This window comes from Budorcas taxicolor, chromosome 11, assembly GCF_023091745.1.
Source record: "Budorcas taxicolor isolate Tak-1 chromosome 11, Takin1.1, whole genome shotgun sequence".
NCBI classification, from domain to species: Eukaryota; Metazoa; Chordata; class Mammalia; order Artiodactyla; family Bovidae; genus Budorcas; species Budorcas taxicolor.
The window spans coordinates 138,093,714-138,118,127 of record NC_068920.1 but is presented as its reverse complement, the minus strand read 5'-3'; the positions used below and the strand labels follow the sequence as shown (position 1 = coordinate 138,118,127).

Below are 24,414 nucleotides of genomic sequence, written 5' to 3'. Positions count from 1 at the left end.
ACAGAGCAGCTGGAACATTGTCAAATTAAATAAGCAAGCACAGGAGTTCCCAGGAGCCGGGGCTGGGGCGGGGGGAGTCGGGGCGGGGGGAGTCGGGGCGGGGGGGAGGGGGAGTTTGTCTCTGGTCCCAGCAAAGGTGTGAGAAAAGGAACATCCAAGGTGACTGAGAGGCAGGCCTTGGCTCCAGGCCTCCATGGGGCCCATGGCCTCCGATCAAGCTGGACTGGGGCCGACACAGCTTCATCACCATTTAGGAGATGTTCTTTTGAACTTGGCAACACAGAAACTTACATCAGGCCTTGTACAACCTTGGCAGAATCTAGCCAAGGTCCAGAAGAAGTTCAGAAAAAACCAAACAAACCAGAGGTGCTCTGGCCTCCGAATCCCTCCCCATGGGAAAGACGAAGCACAGAGCTTTTCGCCACGTTTCCCAATATCGTTGGTATTTAGAGAAAAGGCTGGTCAAACACACAACCAGCATAGAAAGAAGCGAAGGCAGTGGAGTTCACATGACTACTTTATATTAAAGTTTATTACATTTGGAAAATCTACTGTACAGGGAAAAACCCATTGGATTAAGTAGAGTTTTGCCAAAAGCAAAAGACTATTACTCTTTGGAATATTCCTGATTCCGGCCCACAGTCAGACCACAGGAGCTAATCAAAAGTGAGCCTGGTCCATCCGTGGGGCAGCTCAGTGCCAGGTGCGCCCAAGACGTCTCTTGTCACTTTAGAGGAGAAAGTGTCCCCAAGAGATGGCATTAGAGGAAGGGCTTGGTCTATGGGAGATTCTCTGGGCCCAGCGCCATCTTTGCCACCCTACAGTCGTCTCTCCTTGATCCTCCCCAGCCTGAGACACCAGGATTCAATTTTACAGGGGCCTCCCCATATTGTAGTCACCCAGGCCATGGTCCTGGCCCCAAGTTCATGGACACAGGCAGGACTGCTCCAAGAGGTGACCACCCATGGGAGCCAGGATGGGCCAGCCCACCAATGAGGCCACCCAACAGACATTCCATACCCTGTTGCACACGTGAGTGAGAAACTCAGACAACATACAACCTAAACCTAGACATTGGCTCCTGGATTTGGTTCTCCTAGTCAAAAAAAAAAAAGAAAAAGTCTTCTTAATAACCCTGATGCTGTCTCCTGACTGTAGATTAGGGAAGAAAGATAGGGAATAACCAAATTGATTTACTTAACTTAGCTCAGAAGTAACAAAGCCTACTGGGCTATGAACAAAGAAACTAGAGGAAAAACATGTGCAAAAACAAGTTGACATCTAAGTTAGACCTCCCCACGAAACAAAGTGAATTCTGACGGAGCCCTGACCTCCTGGCCCTGCTACTCGGCGGGACACGCCCCCAGGCCTGCTGGTGTCTACCAGTAAGTGCTACAGACGTGCCCACCCTCAGCCACAGCATCTTTGTCCAAAGCAGTGGGGTCCCCTTCTCTCCAGAGCTGGGCCTGCTTCAGCTTGGAGAAACTGAGTCAGCGTGGCGGGATGCCAGGTGCCGCCTGCGGTGGAAAGGTCAGTCGTTCGCGAAAAAGCCCTTGTGCCCAAGTCTCCAGGCAGAAGTCAGAGAAGCAGAGGCGAGGTCCCCTCCCCGGCGGGCCCAGGACTCCGTGGGCAAGGGGAGATGCCAGCGGGGCTGGGCGCTCCAGGGAGGTGGCATGGTGGCAGGGATGCAGGTCTGCAGTTCTTCACAGAAGAGGCGAGTGGGGGGTGTCTAGCAAGTGGCAGGGGGAGGGGAGAGGTGTCCCCCCCCATCAGGCGTAGAACTCCTCCTGCTTAGTGGGCTTCTGGTAGGCCCCGCCGTTGGCTTGTTTTGGCTCCTCCAAGGAGTAGCTGCCTTCGTCCTTCTTCTTCATCCGGTACAGCATGAAACCCACCAGGCACACGGCAAAGATGAGCCCCACGAGGCCTCCAGCAATGACCCCTGGACGGGTGGGGAGGAGGACAGAGGCCAGCTCAGCTCAGCTGCTCCTGGGGGCTGAGTGGCAGCCCTGCCAGTGATAAAGACAGCATTCCCCTCCCCCAACCTCCACCACCCCACCCCCTGGAGAGAAAACTCACCTCCCAGCACTTCCTTCCGGTCCAGAAGGCCCTGCGAGGCCCCGGTAGCCCCTGTGGCCTCAGGATCCCCCGGGGCTACGTTCCGTGAGCCAGGTTCCACTGCAGCCCCGGCTGCGTTGGCCCCGGCTGCATTCTCCCCGGACAAGTCAAAGGTGAAGTCCTAGGGGAGGGCAGGGAAAGGGCCAGGTGGGTGGCCACAGCCGAAGTTGCACCCAGGTCCATTTCCAGCTTCCCTGGTCACCCCTGCCACCAGCTCTAGACACACACACCCGAACCCAGACCTCCCTGGATCCCGAGGTCAGGTCCCTCTGGCCACTTCACACTGGACCCTACTGGACTGTGGCCAAGGCACCACATCCAGTGATGCAAAGCATGTTTTATACGAAAATAAATAGGCTCATTTCAGCGTAATGTGTAACACTGCCATGATGCTCCAAGATGAAAAGCAAGACCTGGGAGAGCTTTCCCTCTTGTCCCAGGAGCGTATGGGGGGGAAGCCCTCTTGAAGGGCCGTGAAGGGCCCTTTAGCTCTGGTCTACTTAGTCTGTGCCACCGCAGGCTCAGCCCTGTGGGCAGGCGGAGGATGGAACCTTGGGATCTTGTCTTCACGGTGGGGATGACAACATGCTCGTAGAGTACAAGGGGTCGGGTGTGCCAGGGGACCAGGCCAGCACCCTGCACCCAGCGCACTGTGCCCTACAAGACACTAGGGCCACCCAATGCCCCAGGAAACGCAGAGGATGACAGCGGGCCCGACACCCACCTGCTCCCCAGAGCCCTCTCCCACTGGGATCTGGGTGGAGGGGTCCTCCTCAGCCGCCTTCTCAGTGGCAGGAGGACCTCCATCCTCCGTGTGGGGCGTGTGCGGCTCCAGACGGCCCCGGCCTGCGGGAGCCGAGGTCTCACGGTGGTCGGGCTGCACGTCCCTGTGGGGATGGGAGGTGGCGGGTCCCGGGGCCATGGTGGCTCTGGCTGTGGACACGCTGTGAGTGGTTGGGTGCAGCGTGGTCTCACTGGGTGGGTGGGTGGCCTCCTTCTCCTGGGCGGTAAGGCCAGGCTCCACCTCTGCCAGGAGCACCGCCCCACCCCCCTCAGGCTGCTCTCCAGTTGGCAGGATGGTGGTGGAGGTGGCAATGGCATCTGGGCTGGTGGGCTCTGGAGCCGTGGCTGTGGTCGTCACGGGCCCCAGGTCCTTCCAGGTGGAGGGCGTCTGTGATGAACTGATATCCGGCAAAGCACCTGCAGGGCCAGAAACAGAGCTTGTGGGGTCAGGAAGGCCCCCGAACATCAAGAGCAGCCAAGCTCAGACCCCGGCTGTGACTCCCAGGCCAGCACAGCCAAGTTTTCTTCCCATGAGAAGCTGTGGGGCAGAGCTGTGTGTGTGTGCTAAGTTGCTTTGGTTGTGTCTGACTCTGTGCAATCCTATGGACTAGCTAGGGCTAGGAAAGCTGCCCTTTTCTGCTGCATCTGGAAGGGGTTTTCCTGCCACTGCTGAAGCCTGCTCCCTGGGCGGAGGGGTTGGGGGCACATCCTCAGGGCCCTGAACACCTTATCCTCAGCACACATACCACTTGGCCCCTCCCTGCTCCACTCACTCTCCCTCCAGAAAGGTCCAGGTTCCCAAGAACAGAGGCCTGTGTCTTACCTCCCAACTCCAAGGCCCCCTTCCCTAGGCCACTTACCCCAAGGATGACTGTAGCCCCCCCTTCTGAGGTCAAGTTCAAGAGCACCTCCTCTGGGAGGCCTCCCTTACTACCTCCAGTTCAAGGATTTCACTCCCTCGGGGAAATGGGAAAAGAGGGAAGATAAAGGAACATTTGTGGACAATCTGTACTCCCACCAAGATCTGTGTAGTCTCATGGCTCCCAACAACCTTATAAAGTCAAGATGTTATTCCCATTGTACAGATGAGAAAATAGAGGCTTGGAGAAGTTAAAAAAAAAAAATCCTTTCAAAGGTTTCCCAGTGAGTTAAAAAGAAGAACATGAGCCCAAGTCTGTCTGCGGCAGGCAGCCCCCAGAGGAATCTACACCCTGCCCTCCCCAACCCACACGTGTTTTCTCCTTGCAGCATGGACCCAGATCTCATTCCTGGCATAACCCTTCAGGCCCAGCCTGACCACCACCCTCAGCCCACGGCCTGCTGACATCCTGGAGGGGGCCCTCATGTCCACTCACCTGCACCCGAGCCAGAGAAGTTGTCATTGTCATCCCCAGAGCTGTCCTGATCTTCGGGGGGCATGTTTACGGGCACACTGTGCTGGAAAGAGATCAGGGAAGGATAAGAGTGGAGTCTTCACTGGGGCCTGCTATTCCGGGGCCCCCATCCTAGACAGCTGAGTGCTGCACCCGAACACACACCCCACACCCAGCACAGAACGAAGCCCTCAGCTCTAGAGGGCAGTCCCCTGGTTCCCCCACACACCCTCCACTCCTATGACGACATAGCCCTGGGCAGGTACTGGGGGTAAGGCCCTTGGCCCAAGAAGCTCGGTCTACCGAGGGAGCCCCAGAACTGAGGAGCAGACAGACAACACCATTACTGGAAACCCAGGCGGTGGCCTCTGTGGGACCACAGCCCACCCTACTCTGAGGATCAGGTCCTGGGGGCCACTGGCCAGGGGGCTTCAGGTTTCAAGAGTGGGGCTTTCAAGGGGCCCCTGGAAACAACATCACAACCACCTGGCTCCAGGGAGGCCATCCCCAGGCATGCTGAGCATCAAGGTGCAGACCCCGAGGGCCCCACGGGGGCAGGGGGTGGGGGCAGCAAGGATGGGCATGGAGTGAGTCGTCTGTACTGAGACAGGCCTGCCCACCCAGGTCAGCCCCTAGACCTGGCCACTATGCTTGGTCACACACTCAGCCCATTTTCTCATTCCCAGGAGAAACTGGGTCCCTCCCTCTTGGGGAAGGAAGGACAGAGCATCCATCAAGCTGAGGACAGACGAGGCTGATCTAGAAGGGGCCCTGGGCTAAGGAGGCAAATGGGCCATGGGCCTGGGGTGGGTCCTGTGGGCAAACAGCCGCCCCAGGGAAGCTGCCTGCCTGGGGCCAAGCCCAACAGGCTGAAGGTGTCAAAGTGGACACTCAGACCCAGGCCCTGAGGCAAGGGGCCGGTCCGGCAAGACCAGGTAGTGGGGACGTTGAACTGGCTGGGGCAGAAACCCAGTCATGAGGGGACCACGCCCACCCCCTAACACTGGCTCCAGGAGAACAGGTGAGGAAAGGAGGACCCAGCAGCCGGGTGGCAGGAAGAGTAGCCTTAAGTATCCTGTGCAGCAACAAGGCTTTGACCCAAATGACCCTGTGTGGCAGTCCCAATATATGAGCGGCCAGAACAAAGAATAAATGAAGAAGTGGGACAGTGTGGTTCAGAGCACATGGGCTTTTGCAAACCCCCTGACCTCTGCCCCTTACTAGCTGAATGGGCCTGAGGACACAGTAAACCTCTTACAGCCTTAGTCTTCCCATTTGTAAAACGGGAACAGTAGTAATATCAAAATCCCACACGTGCATGCTAAGTTGCTTCACTTGTGTCCAACTCTTTGTGACTTTATGGACTGTAGCCCAGCAGGTTCCTCTGTGCATGGGATTCTCCAGACAAGAATACTGGAGTGGGTTACCATGCCCTTCTCCAGAGGATCTTCCCAACCCAGGGGTCAAACACACATCTCCTGCGGTTCCTGCACTGCATGTGGATTCTTTACCACTGAGCCACTGGGGAGCCTCTCTACGTGCCCGGATTATTGCACAAGTTCAATAAGGTTATGCACAAAAAAGAACCTAACAGAGCCTGGTTCACAGTGGTGAACCCACCACCTAAGCATCCCACCAACAGTGTCTCTAACTTGCTCTGTGCTCTAACTTGGGGAGCAAGAGCCACTCGGCATGGGAAAGAGGATCCTGGGGCGTGTCCAGGAAGAGGAGGGCTGGAGGTGGGTAGGGTTTTAGGAGAAGAGGGGGCAGAAGGGAGCCAGTACATAGGCAGCTCTGTGCAGACTTGTCAGAGGGCAGGCTCCGCCCAAGGCTGAGATCCAGGGAACTGGCCTCCTCAGCCCAAGAGGCCTCGCCAGGTCCTAGCCACGGGCCAGGGGCTGCCCTCTTGAGTGGGGCAGAGCAGGAAGGGACAGACAAGACCTTTGGCCTCCTGAGGCAGAGCTAAACCAGGTGGAGGCTCCATCCAGGGGCCCAGGTCCGAGGGAAGCTTCAGACACGTGTAGAAACGATGAGGCTAGAAATACCACTGAGCTTCCTTTGAAAGTACAAAACCCGCACTGAACTTCCTTCCCTCTCCACAGCCCCTCAAGAAAAAGATTTTGGTCACTCTGTCTGAGCTGCCATGGCCCATTCACACTGCATAGATTCCACCTGCACCCTGAGCCACATCCTGTCTGTATTGTCCCCTGGGGTGCTTCAAACACCTGCCCTGCCTCCACGGAGCTTTAAAACTGCCCTGGGCTCCTGGAAGGCTACCCTGCTTCAGTAACAAAGAACCCTGCCCCTAAGGCAGGTGCAGAGTGGGTATCCCCATCCTGACCTACTGCTGCCCCAGGCCCCCAGCAGATGCTCCTGACAGGAAAGCTTGAGGTGGACAAGCATTCAGGGGACCCCACCCACCCACACTCACTTACTGAGACCCCCACCTTCACTTCACCCAACACCCTCGAAGATCTGGAGGAGACCCTAGGTGGTAACGCTCTATTTCCCACCCTTGGAGAGAAAGCTGGAGCTGGAGCTGGGGGTCAGGGCTGCAGCCACACCAGCCTGGACCACATGACGTGAAGCAGAAGGCAGCATCCCCGGGGCCAGGCCCTGTTTCATGGACGGGGCCTCTGAAGCCCGCAGAGAACACTGAGAGCCCATCCACCCTGGAGGCGTCACTTGAGACGCAGGCAAAGCCAAGGAGGTCCGGCCTCTCACCTACACAGAGGCCCCGACAGGTTAGCAGTTTCCCAAGAGAAGGGTTTCTCTCAGGACGAGATAAGACTTTGGATTGGCCCAGTCCCTAAAAACAATTTGTTTCTTCATCTTGGCTGGGCTTATCCCGCTGCGATCTTGTTTACACAACAAGCTCTTAAGCAAACACTTTTCTCCCCTGAAACCCGCTCCCAGGCCTCAGGGAAGCCTCTCCCCTTTTGGGGCTGGGTCTCCACTGAGGGGATGGGCCTCAGTGACCTCCCAGATCTCCGGCCTGTGACAGCTGCAGCTCCCTGGGGAGGAAATCAGCAGAAACTGCTGAGGTTGATCTTGCCTCACCAGGTGCCGGCTGATGCTGGAGGTTGGGAGACTTCTGGTTTCACTCAGCGGCCAGGCCATGCTATGAGCCTGTGGTCAGCTGCCTCCAGGGCCCAAAATAGGGCTCTCCTGGGCACGGCCTCTTGACACTGCCCTGAGACCACTTGGCCAAAACGTAGGTATGCCAGGGGCAGGTCGGCCCAGTTTGGAACCCACATCAAGCAGCCTGGGAAGACAAAAGAGAGCCAGCCAGACCTCTAAGGAAGCCTTTAGCCTCTGTAAGGCCCAGAAAACCAGTTTTTCATACAACAAATCAAAAGCCCTATGAGTAGGTCTAGATAGTCACTTACTTCGTCTGCTCAAAGGCAAACTTGGTCTGCTGAATCTGGTCCTTCCCACCACCAGCACAGACCCTGGAAGCCCAGGGCCTGAGAGGCCAAAGCCAGCTGTTGCTGGGCATCTGGAGCAGATAGATACACAGAGGCTAGGGCACAGGAAGCCCGAGAGGAATAGCCAGCCCACCTCGTCTCGGCTATGCTGGTCTTCAGGCCACACGGAGGCTGTGAGAGGAGGCCCCCTCCTGCCACCTCCCGAGAGAGGGCTTGGGGTTAGGGGTCTGGGAGAGCAGGACAGGGAGTGTGAAAGGAGAACCTGGTCTCTTGACACTGGAAATATTTTCCATCCCTTTCTTCCTGTTAGCCTTTGATTTGAGGCAGGCAGGGCTGAGATTTAGCCTCTCCTGAGATAAGGGGACGACAGAGGATGAGATGGCTGGATGGCATCACTGACTTGATGGACGTGAGTCTGAGTGAACTCCGGGAGTTGGAGATGGACAGGGAGGCCTGGTGTGCTGTGATTCATGGGGTCGCAAAGAGTCGGACATAACTGAGCAACTGAACTGAACTGAACTGAACTAAGGTGGGGTCTTGCCCATGGCCACCGGGCAGTGAAGTGTCTGCACACTCACAGGCAGTGCTTACACCCCTCGTCTGCCATCTCTCTCCCTCTGCCCTGCCCCAAAGGACCATATTCCCTGATAGCTCAGCTGTTTTAAGGGAAACTTGCCTAAGTCTCTTCCCCGGTGGCTCAGATGGTAAAGAATCCGCCTGCAACGCGGGAGACCTCTGAATTTGATTCCTGGGTTGGGAAGATCCCATGGAGAAAGGAATGGCAACTCACTCCAGTATTCTTGCCTGGAGCATTCCATGGACAGAGGGGCCTGGACAGCTACAGCCCATGAGGTCGCCAAGAGTTGGACATGACTGAGCGACTTTCACTTCACTTGCCCAAGTTTCTACAATGTTCCGCAGGCCCCAGGAGTCCTGGGATGCACACGTATTCCTCACCGAATAAGGGTTCCCAACCCCTGCCCAGCAGCTGAGACCCAGGTGGTGGTCCAACTTCAGAGGTGCAGAGGGGACGGCATGGCCAAGCAAGGGTCAGGTTCATCAGAGGTTGAGGGTCTTCATCACCAGGCTGCCTGTCATTCCCAAGAGCATGTCAGGAGTCTGTAGGCAGAGGGCTGGCAGAGAAGCTTTGAGAAGGCAGCCTCAAGGGGAATTCCCTTCTGGTCCAGTGGTTGGGACTCCGTGCTTCCACTATAGGAGGCACTGGTTCCCTCAAGCCCACTCCTGCCATCTCTCACCTGCAACTGGCCATAGGAGGGCCTGGGGCTGTGTGACAGCATTCCTCCAAGACACCCTGGGCATGTGCATAAAAGTTCCTTGGGACAATCATACATCGGAATACCAAGTGGGCATCTCAAATGTTCAGGTGAGGGGCTTCTACTTCCAGGCTGACCAGAGAGGTTGCCCATTCTGGCCCCTGACCCTTGCCACCCCATCAACCCATAGCCACCAGGGCCAAAGATTATGGTTTCCAACCCACACCCTGACTCACTAACACGTCACCCACTACTTGATTTGAGTGATGGATAAATGCAAATCCTTTAAAAGCTCAGGTCACATGAGAAAAGTACAATATCATGCAAGGTCACAGATTTTGACAGTAAAGAGGGTTTCAACTTCAAAACTCAGGGACCACCATCCAGGGGTTTGGGGGAGAAGAGAGGGTAAGAAACAGTATGATCTTGACCCTGGTGAGCTCCCAGGTTACAGCCCCCACTCCAGGAGGCTTCTGGAAGGGGGAGTTGCCCAGGCTGGGGCACAGAGGGTCATCGTGCTGAGGGCACTAGGGGAGGATGGTGAAGTCCACAGCCAGGCCCCAGAGAGGTCAGCACTTAGCTCTAAGTCACAACTTCAGCAACACTGCGCCCTCACTGGTATGGCAGACTGTGCAGCCAAGTGGGAAAGGGGGGGTTAGGTGTCTGTTGGTTGGAATGCTCTGTGTGGTGACAGAGCTTTGGCCGCTGTGGTGAGATCCCAGTCCCTGAGTCCACAAGGTCCAAGTACTGCCCCTTGTCACAGGGCCCAGGTCACGGACTTCCCCAAGCAGCCAGCCTCGGTGCCAGCGCCAGGGCTGAGGACAGGGGGTGGGGGGCCCAACTGGTTTCATAAGCCCAGGTTGAAGGGGGAAGAGAGGGTAAGAAATATACTTTTCTTACATTTCATGAGAATGAACGTACATTTCATGAGAAAATGTACTTTTCTCATGAGGCGGCCCTACAATCACACTGGGATAAACGCTCCTCGTTCCATCCCATCAAAATCCCACACAACAGCAGGCATTCTTGAGAGGCTTAAATGAGTTTCATGGGGTTTTTTAAAATCTTTTTTACCAGTTTCTTGGTCAAATCTATGGATCTAAGTGGGGGAAAAAAGCTGATTTTTCCAACCCCACACAATTCTCGGGGGCCGAACTGTCTAAGCTATAGAATCCCAGCTGTCACCCCTGACCTGTGTAGTAGGATGCTAAAGTGGTCAGAGGGGACATTCACACCATCACCTGCATTCAGGCTGGGGGCTCTCTTCTTTAAGGTCCCTAAGAATTACCAGGAGACTGCTGGAGAGGAAGTCTTCTGAGCTCCATCCCTAAGGCGGATTCAGGGGTTGGGGGCAAGGCCTAGGACTCTGCATGTTGCAAGCTCCAGCTGCTGTAAGCGGTCTGCTGACTGCACGTGGAGAGCAATAGTCTGGACAGGAAAAGGTCTCACTGGGAGTGGGCTGGAGGAGATAAGACCCCCCACTCAGGGCCAGGGTTCAAGGAAGAGGTACCAAGTAGCCCCCAAAACACGCCCTAGGGGCAAAGTGATCTGAGAAAGCTCTAGAACGTTCTCCCTACACCTCTGATACACCCATTCTCTGTAGTCAGTACACCATGGCACCTGCTCGGTCTGCAGAAGAAGCTTCACCACAGAGTTGAGAGGACCCCTTCAATCCCAGGAGTGCAAGAAGCAGGAAGCAAAGACAAGCCAGACTTTTCTGTCCTGAAGCTGGGCTGGGGCTCGGTCCTGCCTGCCTGCCTCTCCAGGCAGCTCTCATCTGGTCAGCTGGCCAGATGCAGGCTGAAACCAGCAGTGCAGTTTGTGACTCTGCTTTCCCTCATCAGAGGGATCATTTGCACCCCTTCTGTTAGCCCAGGCTCACACACCCTATGCATAGACCACGCAGGCCAAACCCAGAGCATCTTGAATCAAGGCTCCCAGAGAAACGACCACAGCGAAGGATGTCAGAAGGGAAAGAGCCCTGATCAGGGAGCCACCCAGGCTGAGATTCCTTTGCTGAGTGACCTGGGCCTCTGCCGCCTCTCTGGACCTCATTCCCATCCGGATAACAGAAGGGGTTCAGAGCTTGAAAAACCCTAAACCTTCTTAGGGTTCTGACAGGCTAGGCTGGGATCTGCAGCCCCAATTCATCATGAGTGAGGCCAGAGAGGGGGCGGGGGGTGATAAGCTGGCCACAGCCAGCCATGTGGGGGTGGGTTAGAGGGGCAGGCCTGCAGCCTAGGGCTCCCCCTGCCCGGGATGACACGGTGGTGGATAAATTACTTCCTCTCTGAAGGCTTCTTCCCTAACTTGGGAGCTGTGCTGCAGGGGACGTGTGCTTAGGCATCAAAGGGATTCAGATCTCCCAGCTTTGGCCTCAAGACCCTGAAACCTTCCCCCCACCCTCTCCACTTCCAGAAGGAAGGGGCCCCATCGGTGCCTCGGGACAGCATCAGCATTTCCAGCCTGACAGGCACGGCGATTTATCAACTCACCAGGAACCAAGTCAAGCTGGGACCTGCAGAGGGGTGATGGGTATGGCCCAAGACAGGAGGGACGCCCAGAACAGACAGGCGGGAAGAGGGGGCTCCTGCCGCTCTCACCCTGAGATCGTGCTTCTGTTAGGGCACCAACAGAGCCCCGAGGAGTGCCTTACAGAGGACCTCCTGGCCATGCACCCCTCACCACCACCCCCCCAACAACCCCAGCTCAGCCGTTCCCACCCTGCCACTAGGAGACAGACCTCAGTCCTCTGGGGGATTCCAGGGCAGGGCCAGGGTGCAGGGTACCACCCGTATTTGGCTTAAAGATCCCCTCTGCAGTAGCATGTCCTGCAGGGCACTGCGTGACAGGGCTTTCAGAAGGGGGACCTAAGGTCAGTCAGAGAGCCCTCCTCCCTAGCAGTACCTGGGGCCAGGGATGTGTTGAGGGAGGGGGTGTTTCCTGGCAGCCAGAGCCAGCCCCAATGCCCAAGCCAGGTCAGAGCTGTCACCAGCAACCTCCGTAGCCACCCTTCCAGAGGGCTGGCGCCTGTCTTGCTGCCGCGTGCTGAGACTCGTCTTAGAACAGGCCCCGCTGACGGCTGGGTGTGGGGCCATGGAGCTGGGAGACCAGTTCCTCGGCTTTCCTCCACCTGCCAGAACCTGGGGCAGGCAGGGTAGGATTCCACTCGGGCGTTGAGCAAGGCCAGCCTGGCCCAGCCTGCATCTATGCCTGCTGCTGCCCCGGGATCCAGACAAGGGGATGGGCAGAGGAAAGGGACCAGACCCGGAGCTGGAAAAGCTGGGCTCTTCTCCCAACTCACTGGGTGACCTTGAAGAGACATCTTGCCTCAGGTAGCCCCTCTGCAGAGCAGGGGCTTGGCCGAAAGGCAGCAAGACGGCTCCGAGACCTAGGTCTGTGGCTAGGGAGCCAAGGCCCACCCTGGAGAGACAGCCAACCCCCAAGAGGGACTCAGTAGTGAGGGGCGCTTGATCAGAGTGATCCAGGGTCACCCTTCTCTACTGCCCCAGAGGGTGACGGCCTAGACAGGAGGCTGGAGATGTCCCAAACCAAAGTGACTCTGAGGATGGTAACTGTCAACCCACAGGTTCAGAGGGAGCAGTCCAGACTCCCACAGCCTCCTCCCTCCTTGGCCCAGGCTGTCTCAGTGAGACAGCTAAGGGCAGAAAGCTCGCAGGATCTCCCAGTCATGCCCACCGCCCCTCCCCCCACCCCCCCATGAAGGCCCCATCAAACTGCTCTCTGGCTGATTAATCCCCAAACTGAGCCTGGCCTGGGGACCTGACACCTCTGGCATATGGGCTTCGAGAGCCATCCTCCCCCTGCTCCAGCTAAATAAAGTGTCCTCAGGTTTCAAGGAGGCAGAAACTCGCAGCTTTTGACACACCTGCAGCCAGACAGGGCTCCAGCTGTGGGGATGAGGTGGGTGGGGGGGTTGGGGGGGAGCACTTTATCCCCCAGATCTCCCCAGTGTGCAGTTGTAGACCATCCCATTTAAGATGCAAATGCCTCTAGGAGGGCTGAAGGGTGCTAGTGACTCACAGGAGAGCAGAAATCAGCTCTAGGGGGAAGGGCAGTCTGGCACTAGGGCGCTGGGGATGGGCAGGCACTTTGGAAGATGTGAAGGGATTGCAGAAAGGAGGCTGAAAGATGCCAAGAGCACATTTTTTAACCTGTGTCAGAACGCTGTTGCCCGCCAACCCCACACCCAAGAAAGGACGATGAAATTCCCTTTGCTCCTGCTTAAGTCACAGGTGTACATGGCTTCTCCTCCCACGTCCAGAAGGAGAATGGGCCAGTTCTGGGAACCTGCCTCCGGGATCAAGTAGGAGGCAGACCAAGTAGGCACTAAGGCTACTCGAAGCCCAGAGACACAGGAAGGTCAGAGTGTCCTTGAAGGATGTCCTACGGCAGAGTGGAGCCAGTACTTTCTGGCCTGAATGATGGAAAGAAGAATTTTTAGTGAAAGCCAGGTGCCAATAGGTTGGGCCCTTTCCCCAGACTACTGGTAGAACCTTCCCCTAACCGACAGCAAAGCAGCCGGAGCCCCTTCACTGTCAGCCTGCCCTCTTCCAGAGGCTCTTGATGGCCGGAAGGTACACACAACTTCAAATGCCTGGCACTGAAATCCCAGGCCCTGGCAGCCTCTGCACAAGGTGAGTGCTAAGCTGGTTAAAAGGAGGACTGTGGGACTTCCCTCGTGGTCCAGTGGTTAAGACTCCACGCTTCTGAAGCAGAGGGCCCAGATTTGATCCCTGGTTAGGGGAACTAAGATTCCACATGCTGGGAAGCACAGCCAAAAAATTTAAAAAAAAATTTTTTTTAATAAATTAAAAGTTTTAAAGGAGGACAGTGGACTGTAGCCCCAGTCTAGGAGCTCGGAGAAACCCCAGGAAGTCACAATATCTGCTCAGGGCTCAAAACATTAATAGGGCAGAAGGAAGAACCCAAGGATCTGACCTGGGCTTTTGGGGTCACTTGAAAAATAGAAAGATCTGACTTAGGCCTTGGGGCAGAGGTGGGGAGTTGGCAGGGGGAACAGTAATCACAGCTAATATGTCTTGAGTACTATGTGCCAGGTACTAGTCTAAGCACTTTACCTGAATGAATATACTTATACCTCAGAATGACCTTAGATTCTAGTCCATACCCATCTTACAGATGAGAAAACTAAGGCAAAGGGGTCAAGTCATCTGTCCCAAGGCATACAGCCACTGAAGGGCTTAGAAAGAGGGTCTGGGGCCAGGCAGTCTTGCTTAGGGCTTCCCTGGTGGCTCAGACGGTGAAGAATCTGCCTTCAAGGCAGGAGACCCAGGTTCAATCCCTGGGTCAGGAAGATTCCCTTGGAGAAGGAAATGGCAACCTACTCCAGTATTCTTGCCTGGGAAATTCCCATGGACAGAGGAGCCTGGTGGGCTACAGTCCATGGGAAATCCCCATGGACAGAGGAGTCTGGTGGGCTCTTTGCTGTCGCAAAGAGTCAGGACACAACTGACCGACAAACACACACAGTCTTGCTCCAGCAGACACGTAGTTAACCACCCCATCACAGGCAAGATCAAGGGCTCTCTGACTCTCAGGAAGAAAACAGCCATCATTTCCATTGGAAGCAGCACAGGAGAAAGTGCAGAAGGAAAGAAGACCCTGGCGTGGGGCCTTCCCCGTCCACCCTGCAGCCCAGCCCTGCTCCCAGTCCAAAGCACCCCACAGTCCATAGTTCTGCCCACAGGCTACGGTGCCCCACAGCCACAGAGCCCTGCTCAACTGGCCTGAGACCCCACCCTGGTGCCCTGGGGTCCAGGTTTGCCAGATCTCCTGCCACTGCCTGCCAACCCAGCCCACACCTTCCCGGGGCAGGAGCCGGCCCCTGGCAGAGGCTCAGGCAGAAGTGAGCAAAGTCTGGCCTGCCAAGCAAGGCTCATATTTCTGAGAAAGGGCAAAAGCCATGTTTGCAGGCCCTGCTTCGTCAGCACTGGGGTAAGACCAGCCGGCCATTCATGCTGAGTGCCGATCCCACACCCGGGCCAGCTCAGACTGCACCCCTCCCCCAGGTCAGAGCCATGGGGGCTCTCTCCAGGGGACTTCCTAAGCAGTGTCAGTCCCAAAGCTCTCCCAGACTTGCTCCTCGGAGGCCAGATGAGGAAGACGCTCCAATCCCGCCATACACGGTATTTCACAGGATCTTTCCTGAAGCCCTCCAAAGCAGGACTTGAACAATTCCGGTTTTACGCAGGAGGAAACTGAGGCTTCGCGGCAGGTGAAGAATCATGAACAAGATGCTACGGGGAGGAGGCGATGAGCCTGGTGACGGTCGGGGCTGGCCACACTCTGTGGCCTGTGCTCTTCTGGCCTCCACACAACACCTCTCTCTTCTCCCACCCCTGGGAGAGAATAACCGAGGCGGACCAGCCAGCCAGTTCTGGGTCCCACCTTGCCTTCCCAGCTCGAAGGCTTCAGGACCCCAGATGGGGCCCCAGACCTACCTCAAAGGTAGGCAGACTCAGATATTCAGGCTCAGCTGCTGCCACTGCACTGCAAGGAGAGCTGGCCCAGGGCATCCACCAGATACCCAGCCCCTAGACAAGGCTCCGGAAGGATGATCCTGTTCCCTGGGGGTGGGGATGGGGGTGGGGGTTGTGCAAGGGAGAGGGGTGAAGTTGGGGGTTCCTCATTTCTCACACAATTCACAGAACCCAGGGGGGCCTCAGTTACTGCTTCAGGCTCACCATGAAGACCTCAGGGCCGGCTTCCTGGCCTGAGCCTTCCCAGAATTTCACAACAACCAGGCCTGCTGCTCCAGGGACACTCTGCACCTACCCTTACCCCTCAGACCCCTGTACCCTGCTCCCCAGGGCCTGGGGAGCAGGTAGGCCGAAGAGGAGGCAGGGGCAAAATCTGGGGGTCTCTGCTCAGCCTCTATGGACCATTCTCCTGGCCTGGCTCACAGCGCAGTGAGCCCCAGTCAGCCAGGAGGTCGGGTTGCCCAGGCGCTACCCACCCTCTCCTGGGAGGAAGGCGCCCACCACAGACAGCAGCGTCCCTCAACGCTTTTCTCTGGAAGAAGCTGGAGCGACGTCAGCCTCCACCACAGTCTCAGAGGCTCCCGACACACCCTGCGAGCCCAAACCTGACCACTGTCCATCCAGACACTCCCTGGAGACGGGACTCTGAGTCCCGGCTCATGCCGTAGGCAGCAGAGGTGCTGAGAAGCTGCTGAAAATTAAAGCCAACGCAAACTCTGTGCCCCTGCCACGGGACTGCCAGTCAAGTCCCCAACCAGGTCAGATGCAGCCAGGGCATCAGACATGGTGTGGAAACCGCAGGGGAAGGCCTCACGTCCTCCTGAGGCCTCCTGGGGCCCAGCACATACTAGGAGTTGGGGTGGCCAAGCCACCTGGGCCCTTCAGAAGTTCCCTCCCACCTCCCTACGTCCCATCCACCCTGGACCAGGCCCCAGAACCCCATCTCCTAAGCCTGCTGTGAGAAGGTGGGGCAGACGGTGCCCAACGAGGGCCAGCATGGCCACAAGAAGTGCCAGGTAGCCATGTGACTCCAACGTCCCATGGTGCGACAAGTCTCTGTACACCTCTGGAGATGGATGGAGCCCAAGAGTCACCCAGAGCAGAACCGGCAGCCTCCCCAAGTCCTGCCGCCTTCACTGGGGACCCCCTGCCCTAATGCGGAAAGCGTCCCACCTCACAGCCTGCGCTCCTGATTAGAGGGGCTCCGGGATGAACCCCTTTCTCAGGGTGAATGGCCTTTGGCTGTCACTGTCCCTCTGGTCTGTCTGCACAGACCGACTGACCGTCCAGTCTGGTCTCAGTATTGGCTCCCCTCTCTCAAGATGTGCCCCTGGACCAGGCGTGGACCTTTCTCTACTTGCTTAAGGTTGTGCACACAGCAGGCACCCAGGCTCCAGGCTTCAGGTCTGGTCAAGCCAGGGAGGCTTCACAACCCGCATGCTCGAGGCAGAATTTTGAGGCAGCAGGAGCAGGCCCCACCCAGATGCCCACCAGGCCCGCGACACAGTCACCAGATGTCGCCAACACCCCAGTGCGTGACCAAGCCCCCTCCCATTTCACATGTGGGCTCACTGAGGCCAAGAGAGGCCTATGCAGTGCCACTCAGCAGTGCAGAGGGTCAGGGCAGGAAGCCAGGCCCCCGAGCCCTAGCCGGCCTTGTGCACAGTGGGCTCACGGACAAGACTTGTTGGATGAGTCTCCGGGGAGGACTCGTGGGCCTGGCACAGTGACTCAGCTGATGAGTGGAGCGATAAGCACTCCCGCCTTCCCCACTGCCCCAACCTGCCCAACACGGCTTCCGCTCCTGCCGATGAGCGGACTGGGGGGCAGGTAGCCAGGGGCCTGGGTGTGTGCAAGGAACACCACCCAGCCCCCACCCCCAGCCCGCCCTTGCCCAGGGGCCTCCGTCCACCTCCAGTTTCCACACTGAGCCCTAAGTCCACCTCCTCCAAGCAGCCTGCCCTGATTTCTGCCCCACAGATGACCCCTCAGTCAGCTCGTGCTCCCTCAAGTCCCTGGAGGAATAAAGTGGGCTTGAGCCCTTGCTAGGTCCACCCCCCAGTGCTACCTTCACCCTTCCCAGGCCAAGGACATGGCTGTCAGAGCTGAGGCAGGGAAGCGGAGGGCCCTTGAGTGCCTGGGGGAACTGAGGTGCAGAGGGGCAGTGACCTGCCCGGTCATACAGGAGAGGGTTAAACTGAGACCAGGAGGGACCTGGTGTCCTGGCCACCCTTGTCTGTAGGAATAACTTCCACAGACTTCTAAAGCTGCAGTTAAAAGGGAAAAGACTGTTGAAAGGGAAGGAAAAAAACGGTTTCCTGCTTTTTGAGGAGGAAGCAGACAGGTGGTGAGCAGGTTTCCCCAAATCTCAGACTGCAGCCTAACCTACAGGCAAGCTCAATGGAGAAATCAAGTCAAGATGGGCCAGGCAAGGCCAAGCCGTAGCTGCAACCCATGCAGTAGAGCCACCACTCCACACCTGCATGAGCATGCACACGCGCACACACACACACACACACACACACACACGGTCTCTCGTGGGGCTGCAAGCCTCAGGTGAGTCACTGGGAAGAGGAGTTTTTCCCAGGGCTGAAGGCCAAGAAGGGAGCAGCCTCTCCATATAATTAGGCAGAACCACCGAGCACAGGAGAGAGACCCTCAAGGCTTCTCTCTCCTGACCCGACGACCCCGCTAGACCCGTCTTGGCTCCCCAAACCAGCATGATATGACAGACAAAAGGACTTTTCAGAGAAAGCTTAGACCACCCTACCCCAGGTGCTCCCTCTGGGTACCAAGTCCTGGGGAGCTGACCAGGTGTCCCTGTCTTGGACCTGGGCATGGAGGGGACTTTCCAGTGCTGACACCCCACCCAAGGTCAGCATCCTGAAGACAGGAAGAGGTGGTAAGATCTCACAAAGCCCCTCTGGGGGACAGTGGAGGGGGCTCTCATGTCTCTGGAGCTGGAAGTTGCATAGTTGCTAAAGTGACCCCGAGCACAGGGTCGTGGCTCCTTGAGCAGGGGGATGCCCACATGCTTGCCGCCCCTTGGCGCTGCCAGGGCACTCACGGCAGCTCAGAGAGGTTCCAGAACGTACCCTCCCATCCAAAGCCTAACCTCTGCTGGAACAGCTGAGAGGGAAATGACACCGCGCTGAAACTGTTCCAGGGTACAGGATCCTGGCGCCAAAAGCCCTCTTTCCACAGACTCCGTTAATCCCATTCTTTCTCTCCAGACACATTTACGCAGGCCCTCAAGGAGTGGCTTTTAACCCAACCCTCCAAAAGTCGTTGTTGAAAAGAAGGAGGAAATCAGGAAATCATTTGTTCTGTAAAAATCCCAGGATTCTGGGACTAGAAATCATTTAATGACCAACTCCTCATGCGGCTGTTTTCACAGCAGCACTGAAAAGGCCAGGAGGTGAGCCCAGCACAGGAGGCAGGAGTCCTCGGTTCTGGTCGCCCCACGGGAGCCACGGTGCCCACTTTCTAGGCTTATAAAGCATCTACTAATCCCACAAACGTCTCTCCAGTGCCCACAATGAAAGTCCGCGCAGGCTGGCTGCTACCCTGGGGGCAAGAACAAGGGAAAGCCTGGTAGGTTTCAGCCAGCCTCCTACGCTAGGTTCACGGGGGAGACTTGCCAGTCCTTCCATTTCTTCACGCCATACACATGTGCACAGGCATACGTACAGATCCTGGTTCTTCACACTGGCCCCTTGTAGGGGCTTACCTCTGCAGGCCTCATCCACAAAATGGGGACAGTGACATACATGGAAAAGGTTTGGGTTAAATATGAAATTAGGATGCAGGAAAAGCATATAGCACTCAATAGCAGGCACTCAAAAATGACCCTAGGGACTTCTCTGCTGGTCCAGTGGTTGGGACTCTACACTTATGCAATGAGCACAGGTTCAATCCCTGGTAGGGGAACTAAGATCCTACACGGCTTTAGGCAAAAAAAAAAAGACCCTAATTCTATCAACAGCCAACTTTCTTCTGGCATTTTCATTACCAAATACTTTCACACCTTCATTATGAAATGAATACGCAAATGACAGAATAAGCTTTACATGGGACATCAAGACTCAGCAGTGAAGTGACTCATCTGAGATTACATGGTAAATTAGTGGCAAAGCAGAGACCCAATCCCAAAGCTCTACCTTACCCAAACTTGTTTCTGGCCTGTCAAACAGTATGCATACAATGTCACCCAAATAAAACATGGTGAGAAAAGGGAGACAGGACCCAAGCTAAGAATGAAGGCCCTTGCCAACCAGGATTGAGAGTGAGCTAGTCTCACCAGGTTCAGGCTAACTCTGACTGGCAAGTCACTTACAACTTCAGCCAAATGAAGAACCGAGCACGTGGGGTCATCGGCAGGTGCTTGTTTCAGAGGTCATTGACATCTGAGTCCCGCAAGAACCTCCCTTGACAGCCTCTAGGTTATTCTAGGTAGTATCGGAACGACACAGAAGTCCCAGCTGGGCCTCTGAAGGCACAAAATCCATGTGTCACAGATCATGAGTGTTACAGGTAAGACCCTCACTCAGCACTGAGAACTCTTGTCTTAGAAATAATTCTAACAAATCCAACAAATTCCTTAGTACTGCTGGAGAAAAGTGCCAATTAGAACTGAACTGAAAAGCTGCCGGCTACACGTTAGGTCCACAAATGGCACTTTTGGCTGCTATCAGACAGGGATGGGAGAGGATAAAGAGCAAACCAGAATTCCAAGGGTACCAACATGAGGGCACCAGGCCCAGGGGCAAAGTGCTCTTCAGAGCTCAATAAACCCAGGAGGTGAATGCCGTAACCTAACATGGTGACAGCTTTGTGGCGGATTCTCAGCTTACTGAGAAAACCTGGATACCAAGGATACTTAATTCCCAAGGGATTTCAGAATTCAAGATTCTGCTGCAATAAGAAAAGATTCCTCCATAAATACGCCTCCAAAATTCAAGCTTTTCATTAATTCTTTCCAGGCTCCTCTCCCTTCTTATCCCTCTCCCCACCGATCTCGGTTAATGAGATTTTACTGGAACCCACCATGAGCCACAGGTAGAGACTTAAACCAGCCCCACCCTCCCTGTGGAGTTGAAGCCAGGAGTGACATCACCTCTAGGAGGCTTGGAGCCCAGGCAGAAGCAGTCAGCGCCTCCCTCTGCCTCCCCCTGCCCCCACCCACTCCTCCATGCCGAAGGGAAATGTCTCTACTAGCCCCCATAATTAAGGCAAAAAGGGATTTTATGCCTTTCAAGAAAAGGAAGAGAGAAAGAGAGGGAACAGCAAATAACTTTCCAGAACAAGCAATTTTTCTTGCATGGCAGAAACAAAAGACCACGGGGATCTCACAAAGGCAAAACCACACACAGAAACCTTTTTAGACAAACCTGTTCTCGTCTCTTGGGAGTGGTTTTGAGCAACCTCCTACCCCAGCAGCCTTCCCTTGTCCAAAGTCAGGCGCCCAGGGTCACACCCCACCTCCCTGGTCCCCAGGGGGTTCTGACTTGCTTCCCACTGGGACCAAAGTGAACCCTGGGAGAGGCCAGACCTCTGAAACTGGTGGACACCTTCTCTATCCTGGCAAATCCCACTGCCATATTTATTTCAGGAAGAGGGCAGAAGAGGGCTCTACTTCATGCCCCCACTCTGAACCAAACACGGACAGTCACTGTAAAAGGGAGAGAACAAGACTGGGAAAGAGAAAACAGACTAAACTTTGTAAATAGGGGGGGAAAAACCAAACCCTAAATTCTGAGCCAGAGTCTGACCCCAAAGATTAGTGCTTTCAGGTTCAGCTCAACCACTCCCTCCAGGAAGCCCTCCCACCACCACAGCTCTAATGAGTCTCCCTCCCTCCCACCCATCTTTCCGGCTCCAAACTCAACTGCCTCTGGCTCTGCTCTGCCTTTCCACAATGGTTCAGTTTCTAGCAGAGAAAAAGAAAAAGAAAAAACAGCAGCTGTCTGCTCCTTCCCAGGACACAGGGAAACTCTGGGAAAGTGGTCCTCAGAGGATCTCTAATCCCATCTGCCTCCCAGTGTTAAAGGGCGCTCTGGGATCCCTGGTCAGAAGTATGAATGCCAGCTTCACCTAGGCTAGCAAAGAAACCGCTGCTGCCACTCCTGACTCTGGCTGGAAATAGGTGGAGTCCTGCCGAGGCCCGTCTTCAGCCTGGAGAGAGTGTGGAGCAGCCAGGCAAGGCCAGGTGGGCCAGGGAGGTGAGCCAAATACCTCCACCCTCTTCTCCAGAGTTTTAGCTGTGGGTTCAAGGTGCAGTCTGAATCCCTAAGAAGCCACGGCACTTCACGAGTGAAGGAGAAGAAGCCAGATGCCAACTTCTTGGGCCTAAGAGCCAGGAATGCTCTGGACACTCCACTCAGAAATCTTATCTGTCCCCATGGCTCCCCCAGAGAGGGCAACCCACAGGCACACGCTCCAACTCATCAGCGATCCAAGAGGCATTAGGGACCTGTTCCTCAACTCCAGAATGTTTCCAAGCAAAGCAAGAAGGCACTTCTCAGATCCACCTGAAAATACACCTCACCTGAGGCAGACCCTGAGAAAAATACACCAAGGCTCTCAAGAGCTGGGAGCTGCCATTATTATGGAAGGACACGCTTATGGAGGGTTTTGGCGTTGCCCAGAGACTTGTCCAGATAATGCATTATAAGGAGAGGATCGGGGTACCTCTCCTTCCCGGGGGCCGCTCCTTCCCCTCCCACGCGCCTCCTTTTGCCAGAGCTGCAGAGCTAGGGAAGTCGAGCCGTCCAGATGTGGTGGCCAGAGGCCGCCACTTCCGGAACGGCAAAACCCCCTCGGTCCGCACCTCCCCTCTCCATCCCCCTTAGGGATGGCCGACACGGCCCGCGGGGAGGACCCCAGGACTCCAGCAACGGGTGTGGGGTGGGGGGTGGACGCGAGCACCCCGTGGCCAGCGCTGACACCTGGCGGCAACCCAGGTCCCAGCCCACTTTCGGGCCGGCGCTGCGGGGCGGTTCCCAGGAAAGGGTTACAGGGGCCGAGAACAAAGCGCCCCCTTTGGGGAAGGCGGGCCAGCGGACGGCGGCTGGGGCGGGAGACCACTTTCTGGGGACCCTCAGGATGCTCTTTGTCGGCTAGGTTCCTCTCAGAGAGGGGACCCACCCCTCGCCAAAGGTGGATGCTGGAGTCCTACCCAAAGGCCTCCCCTCCAGCTCCGGGCTCCACATTTGTCCCCCTTTTCCTCCAGCGCCGCTGGGCGGGCCAAGGGACCCGCCTTCCCTCCGCGCGGCTCCAGCACAAAGCCAGGTCGGGGGAGGGGAAGAGCCATTCCAGGGTCCACTAGCGTGGAAGCCGCCCGGGCGCCCTAGCGGTGCCCAGCTCCGGCTCGCGCCCCTCCGCGGGCAGCACAACTTCAGCAGCCCAGAAGTTGGGTTCTTGCGGGTCTCTAGAATGCCGGGGCCAACTTCCCGGAATCTCCCGCTACCAGCTCGGCCCGGCTTCTCTCCGGCGGCCAACGGATAGCCGAGGACCCCACCTCCGCCCGCCCGCCGTGGTTCGCCGCGCAACCTTGACTGGGGCTCCGGAGCGAACACGCCCGCTTGCGCCCGCACCGAGTTCGCGGCGCCCAAACTTGCCTCCGCCGAGGGGCCAGGAGCCGGGGCTCGGCGGGTCTGGTTTGAATTCGGGTCCTCGGGCGGGGTGCAATTGCCGCGATCACCGCATCCTCCCGGGTCACCGGCGGGAGACCGTTTGGGAGCCGGCGACCCCAGGCGCCTTCGCCCGTGGAGTCGTTCCTATATAAGTGCGGAGCTCCCACGCAGGTTCCGCTCCGCAGGGCTCCCCAGGCCCCCGCCCGGAGAGGCGAAACCCTCACGGCGCCCCCCGATGGCAAGAGGCAATTGGAGAAGGAGTCCTGATTTCCAGACTCCGGGTCCCGGGGCCCGCCGGGCTAGCGCGGGAAGAAGGGAAGTCCCCGCTTCCCCTCCCCCTCCACGTGTGCAACAGCCGGCATCGGCGGGTCTGCCAGCCCCGGCTTCCCGCCGCCTAGCAGCCCGGCCCCGGGCCGCACTCACCGGGAGGGCCGGCTGCAGGCGCAGCGCCATCGCGCAGAGCCACAGCCAGAGCGCCGCGCGCCTCATGCTGCCCGAACCGGCGGCTGGAGGAGAGCGGCGAGCTGCGCGGGTCAGGGCTGCGCGGCGCTGCGCGGACTGCGCGGGGCTCCGGGTCGGCGCCGCCGGTTGCGCTGCGCGCAGCTCCCTCGAGCAATGCCCAGCGCGCGGCCGTCCTAGGCGAGGTCTACGGATCCGCCGGCTGCTCTCCGCTCCCCTTACGGCCGGATTCCTCTCGGCTCAACTCTGCTCCCGCCTGCACCTCTCCCGCCTAGCTCCGCCTTATAATAAACCCGCAGGCCCTTAGCCGTTGCAAAAACTAGCCCCCCACCCCCAGCTCTCCAGGTCTCGGGGCCAGCTTTCGTCCCCACCCCTAGGGCCCCGCCCCCTAGGGCTCCGCCCCCTGAGCCACGAGGCCCGTCCCCCCCCGACAAGGAACGCCCCAACCACGGCACCCCAGCCCCACCCCCGGCCGGCGACTCGGGGCCGGAGCCTCGCCTACCTGCGGAGCCCTGGTATCCCGCGGGCCGTGGCTCCCCAGCCTTTCAGCTCCGCGGCTCCCCGGTTCCCCGGTGGTGGGGGCTGGGCGCAGTCCTTGGCTCCCTGGCCCAGGGTTTGGAGGCTCTGCCGGGAGAGTGGCGGGAGGGGCGGTCGTTGGTCGTCGACTCTGGGCTCCAGTCTGCAGCGCCCTCTGGGAGCGGACACCGAGCGCCCTCCAGGTGCGTAGGACTCCCAGGCAGGAACACTTTCGGAAACTGTGCGGGGGGGGCCCCCGGGGTGATGGGGCCTGAAACCGAGGGACCCTTCCCTGGCTGCGGATGGGG

At 57.3% G+C, this 24,414-nt stretch overlaps 1 protein-coding gene across 1 annotated transcript; it reads right to left on the bottom strand.

Moving 5' to 3' along the window:
* Window positions 1–704: 704 nt before the first annotated feature.
* On the bottom strand, window positions 705–23,650 carry SDC1 (syndecan 1). The gene is made up of 5 exons (XM_052649276.1): window positions 23,555–23,650; window positions 4,254–4,335; window positions 2,840–3,315; window positions 2,077–2,236; window positions 705–1,939 (listed from the first exon to the last, which is right to left on the bottom strand). The coding sequence occupies exons 1-5, from the start codon at window positions 23,618–23,620 to the stop codon at window positions 1,770–1,772; spliced, it is 954 nt and encodes a 317-aa protein (XP_052505236.1). The 5' UTR covers window positions 23,621–23,650; the 3' UTR covers window positions 705–1,769.
* Window positions 23,651–24,414: the final 764 nt, after the last annotated feature.